Raw genomic sequence first — 17,517 nt, 5'->3', positions numbered from 1 at the left:
AAATTATTTTTATCTCGTAGGGAATATGAATAATTTTTTTAACGAAAACAACTTGATGGCTGATGCAAACATTTAATTTTTTATAGCAAATTACTTTGGGATACAATTTTAAATAATATTTGAAAATCTTAACTTAGAATTAGGTTGGCAATTATCTAAGCAACTTCACGATAAACGGTAAACCATAGGATTGGAAGGTAGCCGGGGGTAACTCATTGCGGTAAGCACGTGATAAATAAAATTGAAATAAATAATTATAAATATATAATTTAGATAATAGATTAAATGTAATCTCTTTTATCTTTTTCCGTTTTCTTAAATCCCGAAACCGAGAGTGGAGGATATAATTTATTTCATGTCTGATTTTGATGTTATACGTTTTTCCTATAAATCATAGCACTCATTGATAACGATAATTCTTTCATTTATTTTGCCTTCGGTTACAAACAGAATTGTCAATCATGAGTGAAAAATTGAGAATGTTAAAAGAACAATCTAAAAAAAGAAAAAAGTTATTGGCCAAAACGGTAAACTAAACGAAATATTTGATTAAAAATAATATATACGTGATGTATTTTTTTTACATTGTTATTCGTAGTTGGGATTTTCTGATGTTCAACAGTTACGACAAGCTTTGAATACTCATAGGGAGGGCACACCAACGAGTTCCGTTCGCAAAGTAGTAAATAAATTGAATGCCCAACCAAAGAGTCCTGAACATACATACAATGATTCATCAACATTTCTCAAAGGTACACAATCGTCTAATCCACACAATGATTATTGTCAACATTTTGTTGATACCGGTCAACGCCCTCAAAATTTTATAAGAGATGTGGGCCTTACTGACAGATTTGAAGAATATCCTAAGCTAAGGGAGTTAATTCGTCTAAAGGTATAAATAAATATATTCATATATATATATACCGTGTGTCCACGGCTACAGGTTACACTTTATCACTCATATCCCTGTAAATAATTTTCAATTCGGTTTGTGGGACATTCGTCTAAATTAAAGGATCATACATTTTTGAGACTTACAACTTTTTAAGCTCTTATATTTTGTACATGCGCGACTCAACTTCATTTTTTTAAATGTTCCTTCTAAACACCATAATACAATCAAACTTGTTATGATTAAAATAATAAATAAATTACTTTTTGTGAATTAGTATTTTAATTTTATTATTATTCATTATATTGTAATCATAGTGTTGAGAAAATAGAAGGAAAATATACGTACTGTTTAAAAAAAAAAAAAAAACGATTTAGTTAATTAATTAATTGGTTTTTTAAATTGGTTTGCCAATTTCAGGCCTTAGAAATTAAAATATAAGTTAATAGATACAAATTACTTGAAAAAAAAATATTTGAAATTGGGGTTACCTTTTAAAAATAATGCAGTTGTGTTGTTGCTTATGTTTGAAATACTTGAGTTCTAAAAATTAATTCTATAGATGACATAGAAATGTATGATCCATTAGTCATTACTCATTAGTCTAGTTGAATGTCCCACAAACAGAATTGAAAATTAATTACCTGGTAATTAGTGATAAAGTGTACTCTGTTTCCGCAAACATAGGGTGTATAAGATTTTTTAAACTTAAAAAATTAAGAAATTAACTTAAGCTTAATAAATCTTTTATTTATATCAGAAATTAATACTTATAGGTTTACAAATCGCATGTACCTATGTTATATTATTTTCTATAGTATAATTGTGAAATCAAACAATTATTTTATACATTTCCTAAAAATACTTATTATACATAAGTACTTTGAATTTTTAATAGGATGAACTTATACAACAAACTGCTACTCCTCCAATGTTTCTGAAATGTGACCTAAGCACTTATAATTTAAAATCATTAAACATAAAATTTGATGTCATACTTGTTGAGCCTCCACTTGAAGAATATCAACGAACCTTGGGTGTAACCAATACAAAACTATGGAATTGGAAACAGGTTAGTCTTCTTAATAAATACAATACTTTAAAACATAACCACTTAGAATCATAATTCTTATTTATTAAAAAATGATATGCCTATTAATATTATAGGTTTCAACTCAGTAGTTATGCGGAGTATCTATTAAAAAATCAAATGTACTTGTAATTCCATTTTTTTATCTTTATATTTTAATCTTTTCTCATTACGAACTATATTAGCTATCGTATACACCAAAAAGACCAACAATGAAAATAAAATCAATTTATTAATTATTTAATTAATTTGCTTTGATATCTTTTCATGAACTCTCACCGTTTTATCATATGGTTAATTTTATTGATGTATAAACTTAATTTAAGTACTTAATAGTTAATTTGTTGAGAGGAGTACCTGAGTTGCATTTTTATTTTTTCCATTGTAAAGCTTTATTATTATGTATATTTTATTTCATTGCATAATATTATTATACCTAAACATAATAATCATTTATGCTTTTTTTAATTTGAATAGATAATGGACTTAGAGTTAGGCGAATTAGCTGCTAATCGTAGTTTTATTTTTCTCTGGTGTGGTTCATCTGATGGTTTGGATAAAGGCCGAGACTGTTTACGACGATGGGGTTTTAGGCGCTGTGAGGATATTTGTTGGATTCGAACAAATTCTAAAAATCCTGGACATTCAAAAAATCTAGAACCAAATGCTGTTTTTCAACGCACTAAGGTTAACTATTATTCAAATAACAATAATTATTCTTAATTATTGTCATAGATTATTTTAACTAATTTTATAAATTATAGGAACATTGCTTGATGGGCATCAAGGGAACAGTTCGTCGATCTACAGATGGTGACTATATTCACGCTAATGTTGATATTGATTTGATTATTAGTGAAGAGAATGAACACGGTTCAATAGAAAAGCCTGTTGAAATATTTCATATCATTGAACATTTTTGCCTAGGAAAAAGAAGGTATTTTATCCAATAAATATGTTAAAATCTTTTATTCAAAAATGATTGTGGTTTTAATTTTCTGGTTTCTATCTTTAATCCTATTTTTTACTTGCTAAATTGTTATTTTTCCCTTAGATTACATTTGTTTGGTCGCGACAGTACTATACGTCCAGGATGGCTGACTTTAGGACCTGAATTGACTAATTCTAATTTCAACACTGAAATGTATAATGGATATTTCAACAATGGTCAATTAACAACCGGTTGTACTGATCGTATTGAGGTCCTTAGACCAAAGTCTCCTCCACCTAAATGTAAAATACCTATAGGAATAAGAAAAGGCAATCCTTGTTTGAATAGAGGTAGAGGAAGAATGTGATAATTATTTTTTAATGTAAAATCCTGTTATTTGTAAATAAAATATTTTTAAGCTATGTTAGAATATAAATGTACTATCTTTCTCCTTGGTCTTTACTAAGTAGGTACTTATTTTAAGTGTAATACATCAGTACAATTATGTAATATATTACATTTACTTTTGAGTTTATATTTATTCTTATTTGTAAAGTATAATATTTATTTATTTTAATACATAAATATAGAACAAATAGTTTCAGTTTTACTCTGGTTAAATTCTTTTTTCAAACAAAATGCTTTGATTTCCACTCTGAGGGTTTATTTTTGGTAACACGAGGAAAAAATTATCAGTACTTTTCAAAAAATATTAGGGGAAATTGAGAATTTTTAGGTAAGGCCAAGTTTTTGATAAATTAAATTTGTTGTTTTGTTATTAATATTATATAAGTAATTATAATCATAAGTAGTATAGAACTATAGAAGTAGAGAAATATTAAAGATCCATAGGCAACATTTCTTTTTATAAGGATTTAAAGTTCGAATTGTGTCAAAATCAAGAAGACTTTCAAATTATTTTTAATTTTTATAGTTAAGGGTTGAAATTCCAAAAAAATGGCTCGTGACGGGTCTTGGGCGAAATGTATATTGCACGGCGTATCGTATAGGCAATATAGGTACGTTACTGCGTCAAAATCTTCATGTCTTCATCTTTGTATGAGTTTTTACACGGTTACCCCGCAAAATGTTGATCCACTAATCCGCTCATCTATACCTCGTTAAACACTTAAACAAGTAAATACTTGTCTTAAATTCAGTTTTTAATTTTTATTTTTATTTATACTTTTTGAAATAATGAGTGGTTCGTGATACAAGAATCACCTAAGTGTAACGACCTACATGTGTTGAAAAACGAATTCTAATAACTTTGAAATCAGTCCAGAAGGTAGTTTTTGAGACTATACAGGACAAACATCCATTTTAGATTCTGAGAGGAACGATGAACGTATTTAGATTTTACAATAACGTTTGTTTTTTGATTTTTGTATCTGTAACGATAAGTGGTTGAAATAATGATTCGATTTTCAACTCTAATATCTTTTCCAATAGAAAAGTGAATCTTATTGGTGCGTTCGGAAGGTTCAACTTTAAAATTCCCCAAATCGCAGGAAAATTTGAAATTCAGACGCTCATAAAACATCATTGTTGACTTATGCTCGAATTTTTTTTTTAATTTCCACTAACAATAACTTATGAAAAACCTTGTATTATATTTTCAAGTTTTTTTTCTATAGACATTAATCGAAAATTTCATACGCCTATAAATAGTTCAACATGAGTAAAAATATTTAGAAAATGTCATGATGCACTTACCTATAGAAGAAAATTCTAACACATACATTCGGTGAAAATGTCATGTATCTATGATAATTGTTTTAAGTTACATTAAAAACCAAAATCAATTTTTTTCGAAAACAGAATTTTACGTAAAAATTCCCGTTTTTCTTTAATTTTTGTTTATTTTTCCTGTCACTTTTAAATACTATAGGGAATTTTAAATGTTGATCTCCCGAATGCACCAATTAGATTCATTTTCCTACCATAAAAGTTGCTATTGAAGAACACTTTTACTACCCCAAACCGCGACGAAGGACACAAAAATAAATGAAAAAACATATATACATGTATAACATTATTGTAAAATCAATATATATTCATTGCTCCGCTGAGAATCTAAAAACAAATATTGTGAATTGTTCAAATGGATATTTTAGCTTCTATGACTATAATTTTGCAAATCGGGGTTTAATCCAGACCTGTAAAATGTTCTCCTTTTAAATAAAAAAAAATAACTAAATTCGACCATTCTACGCTCTACAGTGCATGAGAGTTTTCCCTGTAAGACATGTTTTTGTACTGAAAATATGCCGACTCCAAGGCTCTTAATATTTACAATCAAGACAAATTACAAAGAAGCATTAAATTTGTCATCATTGTTGCATACCAAAATTAAAATAGAAATAACTTATAAGACCAATCGCGTGGTCCACCCCAGTGTTGTAATTGTCTTGTGGACACGCCGCCAACTATTGCTATTATCCCTCACGTTGTGTCAAATGTGGGGATGATCACTCTTCAGACATTTGCACCCAAGACAAAAATAGTCCAGCCAAGTGTGCCCTCTGGGCTGGCGCTCATACTTCCAGCTACAAAGGCTATCCAAATTTCAAAGCTCTGCTCAAACGCATAGCAAATCATCGTTCAAATCATCAAAACCTAAAATACCACCACACCCTCCTAAAGCATCTAACGCCTACATTACAGATTTTAATAATACTCCATTTCCTGACAACTCCATTAACGATAAACCGTTTCCCAAATTTATTTCAAATCATTCCGCATTAATAATTAATCCTCTACTTTCCCTTCTTACAGCCGTTCTACATGAACAATATAGTCCATAGTTCAATTTATCTAATTAACTCAATTGTTATTTTTATCTTATTGACTGTTTACGATACATCGCGGTTGAACCCTTACAACACTATTGCTATATTATGTTATTATTTATGTATAATGCTTAATGTAAATTCTATAATAATATGTATAAGCCTTTGACTAAAAGCTATTGAAATTAAAAAAAAAAATTTTATTTTAATATGAAAAATTTCTAGTGTTTAAAAATAAAACGTCAATATGAATTTAAAAGCATTTGCACATTGACTATGGTACAATTCTACCTAATTGATGGGAAAAAAATGTCTGCATTTTTTTCTTTTTAAATGTAGTTGGCTAATTTATGAATCATAAATTATGAACTTAAATATATTTTGTACCAGCCTAACAGTAGTATATTATATAACTATGTAAGATTTAAACTCAGAAGTCCTTTAACATGTTTGCGCTTGACTGAATCTATTACTATATGATACATAACTCATGATAATTGATATTTAATAGTCTAATACTATCACTGTTAGTTCAATACTTAATAGATTTCACAAATCATTAATTAAACCATTCAACTAGGTATATAAGTAAAATCATAAACATGAATAGGCTAAACTTAGCTGTATAGTTCAATAACAATAATAATAAAAATTAATAGTTAAACAATTCATTTAATTCACAATCACTTTAATGAATATATAATTTCATCATATTTAATATTGAATTGGTATAACACCAATACAGATATCTATACTTAACACATACCATTTAATTAACATGAATTTAACATTGAAATATTTTGAATAGATCCATGATAGGATATTTTTAAAATCATGACACTGATATAAATATGATTAAAATAAAAAAATAAAAAACATAAAAAGAATAATTAATTTTTTCAACTTTTCACAACAGTTAATTTCTTACATCTAATGCTTAAAAAATATTATTGTTGAAATGATATAATTATATTGGTTTAATTATAATTTAAATAGTGATTACGAAAATGTGAATATAATTTGAAATTTAAAGGGCCGACAACAATTAATAATTTTAGAGCAATTAAATTTAATAATGCATGTATATAATGATTAATAATATAATTGAAAGATAATATCTAAGATTGTACTATAACCAATTTTAATGTGAGAAAAAAATTAGTTGGTATTTGAAAATATTTATCAAGATATGGAAAAAGATAAATAAAAATATATAGAATACATATTATATTATGTTATTAATATTGATTTAAATATATTGTTAATTAAAACATAATTAAATGATTATAATCTAAGAAAAATCTAATTTCTAGTGTTAATGAAAACAAATATGTAAGTTTTATTTATCAGTTTGTAGAGATAAAAAATAAAAATGCTAATTATACTCAATAAAGAAAAGTAAAATTGTGAAAATAATAATCATTTAATCACACACAAAAACACTAACAATCATTATGCAATTTTACTTCTGAGAGCAAAGTAAGATAATTGATGATGGTAATAAGTTACTTTGGCAGCAGGTTATTGTTTATCGAACTGCACGATATCTGCCTATTTTTAGCGTCATAAATTAAGACGAAACACTTTTAATGTTAATTTTTCTTTGTATAAGTCACATATTAGAATGGGTTAAAGTGGTCATATATTATTTTATAATTGTCCAGGATGAGATACATCTCCATAAAGATATTTATGTATTAAAATATAATATATATTATATTAGATATATAATTTTACACAAATAAATTTTTATTATATTTGGCGGCCCTTATTTTTATAATTGCCCGATATTAAATAGGCATATTCATGCTTGTAAATGCAATTAAAAATCATGTAAGTATTACGAAATTATAAAAGTATCTGGGATAACAAATTACAAAAATACGATTAAAAACAATCACCGCGACAATAATACTTTTGGACAGCAGTCAAAGGATAACGATTCATATTATTTTTTTTCATTTGATTTAAAAATATAATAACGTTAATAGCTAATTATTATCACCATAGCTGCACAAACAATTATCAGATAGTGATTTGTTTGTTGCAACACTTTAAATATCAGTCTTTCGATGTTCACAAATTGGATAACGTAATATAATCCGTGGGCGCCTTCAGATAACAAAATGTTTTGCAAATAATTTACAAAAATAAAGAATAAAAACTACATAAAAACAATACGTAAAAATTAATAATAATGACTAAAATTTAGCGCCGTTCTTCACGTTTTTCAACATTTTTCTCACTTGCCAATATTTACAAAGTAAAAAAAATCTTGAGTTGATACTTGCTATAAGTTATTTGTTTTTACTTATAAGCCGGCGTATTTTAAAAAATTCTAAATATATATTCATAATAATACAAATGTTATACAAAATATTATTTTTAATTTTTTTACGTAATCAAATACTTACGCTTTATTAAATCAGTTTTCAGCCTCCAATTTGGACGGCTTTTGAATGATTTTTGATGAAGTATCTCCAGGTAAAGAATTCGACACACCATTTTCTAAAAACAAATACATTAAACATATATATAGGAGCTTGCAAGTTTTCTAATATACATTAAAAACATAGCTGTGATATAGAAATCTGTTTAATAAACCAGGAGTCAACAATAATTTTTTTTTTTGCACATTTTACTCTTTTTCAAGCGTTAGTGCTATATTATAGTGTTATAATCATTTTAAGTGCATATTTTTAAATTTAAATAAATTTTTTTTTTAATTGGTAAAAAATGTAATGTTAGTAACCTAAAAGAATATTCAAAGAAATTAAATTTAAATTTTATTTTATTTTCCTTGTTCGCTGGACATTTATAGTTGAAATGATAAACTATTGATATGCTTTATTAATTGTATTCACACAATGTACATCTAGGTTGATTTAACTAAGCTCATAAAAATTTGATTTGACTTTCCGGTAGAAATTTTTGTTTTTTTAATAAAGGTAGACAAACTTGTGAGAAATCTTGTATTACATTTTTATGAATTTCTAACTAAATATAATTTGTTAGTTTTCATGATTTTTACAAATTTTGTCAAAATACTAAGTTGAAATGCTCATTTAACACTACCAACACTACCTTTTGTTGTTGCATCTTCTATTTGTCCTCCACTTGGTGAATTTCCATTTACTAAAGGCAAAATGCTCTCGACAATCCTGAAAAAAATATATAATTAACTTAAAACACTAAAAAAAGTTGAATAAGAAATACCCATTTGCTTTAATATATTGATTTTCTTTGTTTAATATTGACAATTTGGATTCTTCTGTTAGTTCTGAAGCTGGAATAATTTCACTAAAAAAAAAATTTGTTATTTTTTTTGTAAAAATACCATCACCTAATTTTTGTATTCAAGAAATATGTCCAATTTTTTTTAAAATTACAATTGTTACTTTCTCATTAGGTTTTGCATTATAGCAAGCTTGATGATAAACCAAAATTAATCAGAAATCATTGAATGAATAAAAATCTGAAATCTTCCAAAAAATATATGATCTTTTCTAACCAGACAAAAAAAACTTGCATGTTATTTCACAGAATAGTTCTTGATACTTTTAAGTATAATAAACAAAAATATGGTAAGTCAAATTATAAATATATTTTTTTTGTTCATTAATGTTTATAATAAAAAGAATAATTTACCCTGGATTAGGAATAACCGAGGCCACAGTACGACCCTTTGAAGGAACCTTTTTAATATTGTTGTCTTTTTTTACAATATTATGAGTATTTTTTTTTTTATTGTTCTGAAAAACCAAAATTGTGATAATGTTAAAAAACACTTTTTCAAGTAGATGATCTTATAACAAATATTACATGTATTTTTAGAACTTGACTACGGCCTCGAATAGGTTTGGAACCATTACGCGTATTAAACACAGGTCTTGGTATGAGATCATGTTGATATACAGAACTTGGACCACCAATCGGAGTCGGCATAACCTAAAAATATCCAATTCTTAATTTCATTGTTTTCTTATTTTTAAATACTAAACCTTACATGTTGAGCTGGAAGCATATTACCACGACCCATGTATGGGCTCCCAGTAGCTGCCATACTATAATTTGCACCCCATATACCAACAACAGCACCAGCAACTTCTAATTGTCCGCCAGACGAGTGTTTCATAACACCTCTTTGTCGACTATTTTGTTGAACATCTCGAAAACGATTAGGATTTTGATTAATTAACCGACCCAGTCTTTGTTGTGGAAATGGTATGGAAGCATGAGCTATGCTAGTGTTCATAATTTGAGGTGGAATCAATCCTCTTTGATTGAAGATTGTGTCTAAATATGTATTTTTAAAGTGAAAATCTATCCAGATTTTAGAAAAAAATTTTTAATATTTTATATAAATATTACCCAAAAATGTCCCTTGGAATGGTGAAATTGATTGAAAACGTTCACCCAGCCCTTCTAAAATGGCTTGTCTCATTTTTTCAACTTTAATTGTAAGTGAAAAATGATTTTCACACAAGTCTTCTAGTTTATTAGCTGTTGATGCTCTAGCTAAATGATACTGGAATAACCTTCCGTCAAAATACATCCATGGACATGTCATTAACCATGGTAATGGAGCACCACAAGCATCATTTGCCAACATAGCTGTTTCAATACCACACATTAAAAGTGTAGCTAATTGCACACCTCTCACACTAACAGTCCCCTAAAAATATTAAAATAATTATTAACTAACAAGCAAAATAAAATTTTAATGAACTATCAAAGAAATTCTTTAAAGTTTGTGGAACACTATACAGGTGGACAACAATGTAAATTAAAATTTAATAAATATAAGACACTATAGGGATATTTCACTTTATATTTTTAATTATAAATGCAAATTTAGAAATTTTAGTATGCATTTCCAATGAAATTAAGTGCATAAAATTTGAATGGATATTGTTTAGCTTATACAAATAAAATATTATTTAGTTTCTGAGCAGGAGGATAAATGTATTGATTCATGGTTATGTGCATGTATTTAAGACCTGGCTAACGCACACTAGTCCAGAAGGGATTTGGACCGATGAAAATTATCACCTCTAGTACGTATACAAAATTTATAGAAGAAAAAATGCATAGATTTTCAACTTTAAAAGTGGTTTCTAGTAACAATTTTTTTAATTTGGTTGGTCCTTTTGAAAAAAAAAAAAAATTTCCAGTAGTTTTCAAAATAATTAGGGAAAAAATTATAGAAAACCAAACATTTTTATGCAACTGGTTTAAGACGAAACCGATTTTTTTTTTTAGTGTAACTGAAACCCGAATAACTGTAGATATTTAAAAACTTTTGCCATATGTTTAGTTTAGACATAATATCATTTCCTATACATAATAACATTTTCAAAATATCTTGCCGCTTTTAGAGCTTTGTGTAAATATTAAGACATTTTATTTTTTATTTCTATAAAAAACAATAAAAAATTGAACGTTTGGTCAAAAACTTGGTAAATTTAAGATTCCTTAGAAATAAAAAAAATTAACTGAGAATAACTATTTTTCATGTGTGTCTTCAATTTAAATTTTTAAAACAAAATTTAGATATTTACATTTCATACGTTAATGGGATTTGTACTACTGTTTTAGTGAATAAAATAGACCAAAACGTGTTTAAACGTATTGAATGGGTTTATTCTGATAATAATTATTTTGAAAACATATTTATACTTAAATAACAATTTTCATATTTTCTGGTATATCAAAAATAACTAACTGCAGATAATTTAAATTTTCATGAAATTTTTAAATTATTATATCCTACACATTTTAATGGTTTTAATTTTTTCTAAATATTTTGACTCTTTACTTCAACAATTTCCAAATGTCTTCAGATAGAATTAATTTAAGTTACCGCAATACTAAGTATTAGTACCTGAAGGACCAATTGAAAAATAAATTACTAAAATAGCTACATATACTGACTATATATTAATTGGTTTTTGTGTGCAATGATTTATCAACAAGGTCAAATTCAACACATCCATTATTGCTGTGAATTACTTAATGACAACTTACACTTGACACTTACTTTTCCCCCTTTTTCATACAATTCTTGGTAAACTTACTTGTAACTCTTGGGTGTTTTCATTTTTTGATAATTCAGGAGCAACGGCTGTTATGATTAATGCATCGAGTTCAAATTTTTGAAGAATAGGCACTTCTGTAAAGGTCATAATATATCTAAGAACACATGCAATGATTAATGTATGCTGAGGAACGTAGTCCGTATTGTACATAAGAGGAGTATCTGAACGCATACAAGTAAGAAATGCTCTCAAACGTCTTATGTTATCTTCAGGAGTTGTTCTAAAAATTTTATTTTAATTAAATGTAAGTATTTTTTGTAAGATTAAGAAACAATTTTAAAATTTTCAACTTACCCAAACCAAAGTCTATGAACAGTAGGAACACCCCACCCTAAAGGTTCAGCTTTTGTTAAATGGTAATGTTTATACACGTTTGTTTTGTCTCTAATCCATTCGCGTACTTGAATTACTGGCAACTCAACTAAAATACAATTAAAAACATAATTAAATTAAATTTATAATTATCATATATGATTTAAAATATAAATGTAAGCTTGTATATTATAGTTTTAAGATATTATAGAGCCTTCAGCAATACATTTTTTCATCCAACTTTTATTAAGGAATTTTAATATTGATATAAAATAAAAATATTGTTACCTGTGTACAATCTATAAAGACTGAAGTTGTAGTTAAATATTTACTTTCTTAAACACTTAAGATTATGAGATAATTATTATTTACATTTTACTCTGTTCTCACTAGTTTTAACTTTGTTCAAGTTAATTATCAAATAAAAATAAATTATTACCCAGATTGTAAAATGTTCAACATCAAGTTATAAGAATGTGCAAGATTGGTGGAATTCTATTGATATATGAAAAAAAATTGCCAAAGACCCTTTATATTAATTATTAACTATTCATAAATATTTTTCCTAAATCAAATATCTAAGAATATACCTTTTTGACTGCTATTTGATTTTGCTAAATAATGGGCATGATGAAGATTAAACAAAATACCATATACCATTTGACGGGCTTGTCTATAAAATAAATGTATGTTTGGAATTTCGTGATTTACTTCATCTTCTAACACAACAGGTAGTTTTATTTCCGCCTAAATAAATAAACACAACAGAAAATAAAAATTGTAGTTAAAATATGATTTAAAATAGTTTAAAATATAATAACCTTTGTTAAAATATGATATAAATAAGTGGACATAAGACCAGATGTATGTCTTTCATATGCTATATTCACTACATCAATAGAAACTTCAGGAATATGAAATTCAACAGATTTATTTGGAGACTGGTTTAATGAAGATGTTTGAGTGTTTACATTATATGTACTTGAACCAGATTCAGAATTATCTTCTAATAATAATTTTCCCTTAAATAGAATGACAAATATAAGATGTATACATTTAATTATTTCATTACTTAAAATTATAAACTACATTAAGAGGACGCTACACCTTCGCATGTTGTTTCAGTCTTACAAATCTATAATATAGCAAAAACTATTTTGCAAGGGACAAGTATACACCCTCTGTATTCATAGTGGAGATATCAAGATTCCATAACACATAGGGAAAAACTTTATTCGTGTTGTAGCGTTATTATAATAAAATGAAAAAAACCCAATGTTCTCAAACTGATAATTTAATTGTAATTATGTTTTAGAAAATAATAAAAACGCTATGACACAAAGTAAGTTCCTCCCTATGTATTGTGAAATGTTGGTAATAATTCTTCTATAAATACAGAGGGAGTATGGTGGTCCCACGTAAAACAGTTGTTCCTATGTTGTACATTTATAAGATCTCATAACACATGCGGGTGTAGCATCATCTTAATGTAGACGCAAAGGAATATAGTGTACATACATGATTGTAAATTAAAAAAGGAATTACCTGCAAATCAAGGGTTTCAGATCCCAATTGTTTAACATCATTTACTCCAGCTGGTGACTCTAATAAATCATTTTTACCTTTAATATTATTTTTATTCTTTTCCGGGCTTTTAGTTTTGTTTTTCATGACATTATCCTTAGCACCATCTAAATAATATTGTATACTTTTTTTTAACTTTGGAACTCGTTTATCATCTTTATGTCCCAGTATATGAATCGCTATTTCATCCAAATTGTTTTTAATAGGAGGTAAACTTTGAAGTGAATCTACTATTTTTTTGACAACTTCCTCTCCTGAAACCTAAATAGCATAGAATTTTTAGAAAATATAAAACAATTTAATTAATAGAAGTACCTTGGATATTATTTGATTTATGCCACAACGTTTATAATAATCATAAAGCTCAGGTTGAGGTAACACAAAATTGCCCAAAAGTGAGAGAAGAGCACATAATTTGTCTTTGCTCAATTTCAAATCTTCTATTAACTGTGGGATAATATATTCCTTGGCTTCTAATGTTTGTCGCATTGTAAGTTTAAGTGAATGAGCTGAGAAAAACCTTGGTGGATCAAATGCTAAGTATTCAGCATCGTCAGCCATTAAACCGTGGAATTTATGTTGTCTGCAATACTTAATAAATTCTAAATGGTGGTCTTTTACAGAGCAAACAACTGGAATTTTCAAATGGTGAAAGTAAAGCTTAACAGCTGTTCGTAGACCAACAGGCGGTATCCACCATACCTTAGGTGGTGGTGTTCCTTTTGTAGCAATATGTCGCAATACCTAGAACATCACATTAAAAAATAATAATCAATATTTTTAAAATAAATTAAATTTAAGCAACTCACAGCATTAGCCCTATTACGAGTCTCTTCTTGTTTTTGAACCCATTCAGTAAAGCGGTCATCTTCAAAAGCACCATTAAAGAATACAACAACATGAACATTTGACTGTCGTAAACTATTAACAAAATTAGTTAAAAATGATACCATCCGATTCCACTGACCACCACAAACCCAATCTAAACATAACATCATTTTAAATATTAGTACCTATCAAACAATACTCTCCTACAATAAATACAAATAGAACAAATAGTAAAACAGTACAAATAGTACTCTCCTGCAATATTATGTTACCCATTATATTTGTATGAAAATCTTTACCTGAATAATACCCTCCATACAATCGATCCAAACAACATTCTGCATCAACCAATAAACAAAATTGAGCTTTGGATACTTGAATTTGACTTAAATTTTGGTGAACTTTCCTAACAACCATTTTCTTAGCAAGTTGTTGGGACACCGTATGTCCCAGTTGAGTGAGATTGACATTGACACAACTACCTTCTATTTTTCCGCTATCTAGGTATTCCAAAAGCTTATCGACACCCATTATTATGTAACTAGAAAATAAAATAAAATGTACTACCTATTTAGATTATTTTTTTTTTTTAATCACAAACATACTAATTATCTTTTATTAACATTTATGTTCAAACTATTCATAGTATACCATAATACAATTCTTGAATACAACTAACGATTACCTATGCACCAGAATAAAATACAGAATTATTTTAAGAAACTTTACACATCAAATTCTTATTACATGACATAGGCTTTAATAAGAAAATCAGCTCAACTTACACCGTAAGTTGCGAAAAAAAGTATCTTTCCAAATTCTTAAGAAAATTGAGGAATTTGAATCATAAAATTTGGAATACAATAATTTCTATACTGATTTATAATGACTACAAACATAATGGATAAAAAATATATAACTTAATCTCACTTTATCTTTAATGATATTAAAGATGTATACTCCGCTCCACTAGAGAAGGTACACGAGTCGCCCATCCGACTGCAGCCATAAACAGCGCGGGGGCTAAATTCCCCCCACTTTTTATCACCGGGCAACAACGGATGCACATTGACAGATGAAAAAACGTGAACCTTCTCTCTCTGGAATGGAGTATAGAAATGTTATAGAATTTTTCATGTTTCAATGTGAGCTATCTAGTACCTTATAAGTGTTTTTGTTTATATTTTCAGTCAATATTTATTAAGTACAGAAAATGTTGAAAAGGACAAAGAAAAGCTATTTTAGAAAGGCACACATTGAACAAAAAACGTGTTCATAATTAATAGAGGAAATGTCGCAAAAAAAATTTGTCTCAAATGTCCATGCATTTTAAACAAATAAAATAAAATAAGAATTAATTTTCAGTAGACAGAGCAATATATAAAAAAGTCCAAAACAAAATTTACTAGATGAAAAAAAATTAAAAACCTTATTTTATTTTAAACCCTAACGGTTAAATGCAAATTACATTCAACTAAGCTAACATTTTTAATAAACTATACTTAAATTTGAGAAAACCACTCTAGGTATTATTTTATATATATTACATAGACTATAATATATTGTTTATTGTACATATTATTGACAGTTTAATACGAATTATTTTTTAAATATCACAGGGGAGTTATCATTTAGGGTTATTTATTAGAGGAATAATCAAATTTAAATGTACAGACTATTATCCAGGTATCTTTTATATTTTTATTTTAAGACAAGTTTGGAGCATATAATTTTTTTTAATATTAAAATTACTTAATAAATATAAAATAAGAAAGTTAAAAGGATTTAACTGAATGTAAATGTTTGAATGTTTAGAAGACAAAGAAAACACAAAAGAATAATGCCATCCTAATACTTGTAAATTAAATTTCATTCGTAATAGAATTTACCAAAATGTATATTATAGTCACTTCTTTGCGAGTAAAAAAAAAAATTACTGTTTAATAAGAAATTGAAAAATTTTACTTAAAAGTACTAACAATAAGATATACTATTTAAAATTGTTTTTATTGTTTATTTCATAAATATATGCATGTAGATAAATGATTATATTAATTTGTTGATCATTATATCTATAAGAAAATCCAAAATTCATTAACGAGATAAATATGTATAAGACAAAAACCATTACCAAAATGTAAAACACTTTCAACAATTATTTCAAGAAAAAAAAACAGTAAAAAATAATATTGAGGGTTACCTTAATCAAAAATTTTGTTCTGTTTAAAAATCGATTAATATTAAAGGAATTCGATCGCGTTTATAAATGTATTGATATTAAATTAACATTAATTCTTAATTATTTTAAAATGCTGGTATGAATCAATCGATTATGACTTCAGCTATCTGATACACTTTGAATCGATTTTTTCACCTAAGTACTGAATTCCGTACTTTAAGAACTAGGGAAATGAGAGCAGTGTTATTAATAAATTTAAAACACAATAAATCGTTATCACAAGATGGCTTCTACATAATATGCCGGCAATTAACAATTAATATTCCTTTAGTAATAACAATTTTACCTGCGATCTTTCTACTATTATTGAAGCGATGCGGTCAAATACGGCTGTCGAATGAAACCATAACATACATACAAAATTGATACAACAGAGAATGGACTAAATTATAAATACATAACATAGAAAACCAAACGAAAGATTAAATTTGGGACTAAATACAACCATAATACTAATAAAAAATAATAAAAATAAATGCGACGGTGCACCAGCGAGCGGGACAGAGACGGCTAGTGGAATACTCGAATACTCGATTAATGTAAAATTCTAAAATGGTAATTGCGCAAGCGCAAATGCCGGGAAAAAAACAACTTGTAGCGTGGAAGAAAAACTAAATTTGATAACACCCGTCGAGGGTCGACTTGCCCGCCGCGCCGCTCTAAATTTCTAATAATCCATCCATCACCATATTATTCTGTTTTTGAATATACTTCTACTTTCTACAATTTATGGTATGCAATGTGGCGT

General features: G+C 27.3%; 2 protein-coding genes across 3 annotated transcripts; one reads left to right on the top strand and one right to left on the bottom strand.

Annotated features, from left to right (window-relative positions):
* Positions 1–69: 69 nt before the first annotated feature.
* Positions 70–3,448, top strand: LOC111033303 (methyltransferase-like protein 14 homolog). The gene is made up of 6 exons (XM_022313984.1): positions 70–527; positions 599–895; positions 1,794–1,967; positions 2,463–2,672; positions 2,750–2,922; positions 3,040–3,448. The coding sequence occupies exons 1-6, from the start codon at positions 462–464 to the stop codon at positions 3,281–3,283; spliced, it is 1,164 nt and encodes a 387-aa protein (XP_022169676.1). The 5' UTR covers positions 70–461; the 3' UTR covers positions 3,284–3,448.
* A 3,769-nt stretch (positions 3,449–7,217) lies between these two features.
* On the bottom strand, positions 7,218–17,303 carry LOC111033301 (constitutive coactivator of PPAR-gamma-like protein 1). Of its 2 annotated transcripts, none has more exons than XM_022313981.1 (17): positions 17,056–17,303; positions 14,830–15,071; positions 14,512–14,684; positions 14,018–14,446; positions 13,664–13,963; positions 12,940–13,140; positions 12,709–12,865; positions 12,101–12,227; positions 11,786–12,026; positions 10,080–10,383; positions 9,715–10,004; positions 9,531–9,656; positions 9,357–9,460; positions 8,925–9,008; positions 8,793–8,869; positions 8,123–8,216; positions 7,218–8,046 (listed from the first exon to the last, which is right to left on the bottom strand). In XM_022313981.1, exons 2-16 carry the CDS (start codon positions 15,059–15,061, stop codon positions 8,134–8,136), a joined length of 2,928 nt encoding a protein of 975 aa, XP_022169673.1. In that variant the 5' UTR covers positions 15,062–15,071; positions 17,056–17,303; the 3' UTR covers positions 7,218–8,046; positions 8,123–8,133. The 2 variants fall into 2 exon arrangements, with proteins under 2 accessions (XP_022169673.1, XP_022169674.1); XM_022313982.1 differs by lacking the exon at positions 17,056–17,303 and adding an exon at positions 16,731–17,011.
* Positions 17,304–17,517: the final 214 nt, after the last annotated feature.

Source organism: Myzus persicae, unplaced genomic scaffold, assembly GCF_001856785.1.
Source record: "Myzus persicae strain clone G006 unplaced genomic scaffold, MPER_G0061.0, whole genome shotgun sequence".
In the NCBI taxonomy this organism is placed as follows: Eukaryota; Metazoa; Arthropoda; class Insecta; order Hemiptera; family Aphididae; genus Myzus; species Myzus persicae.
This window is presented reverse-complemented; position numbering and strand designations above follow the sequence as displayed.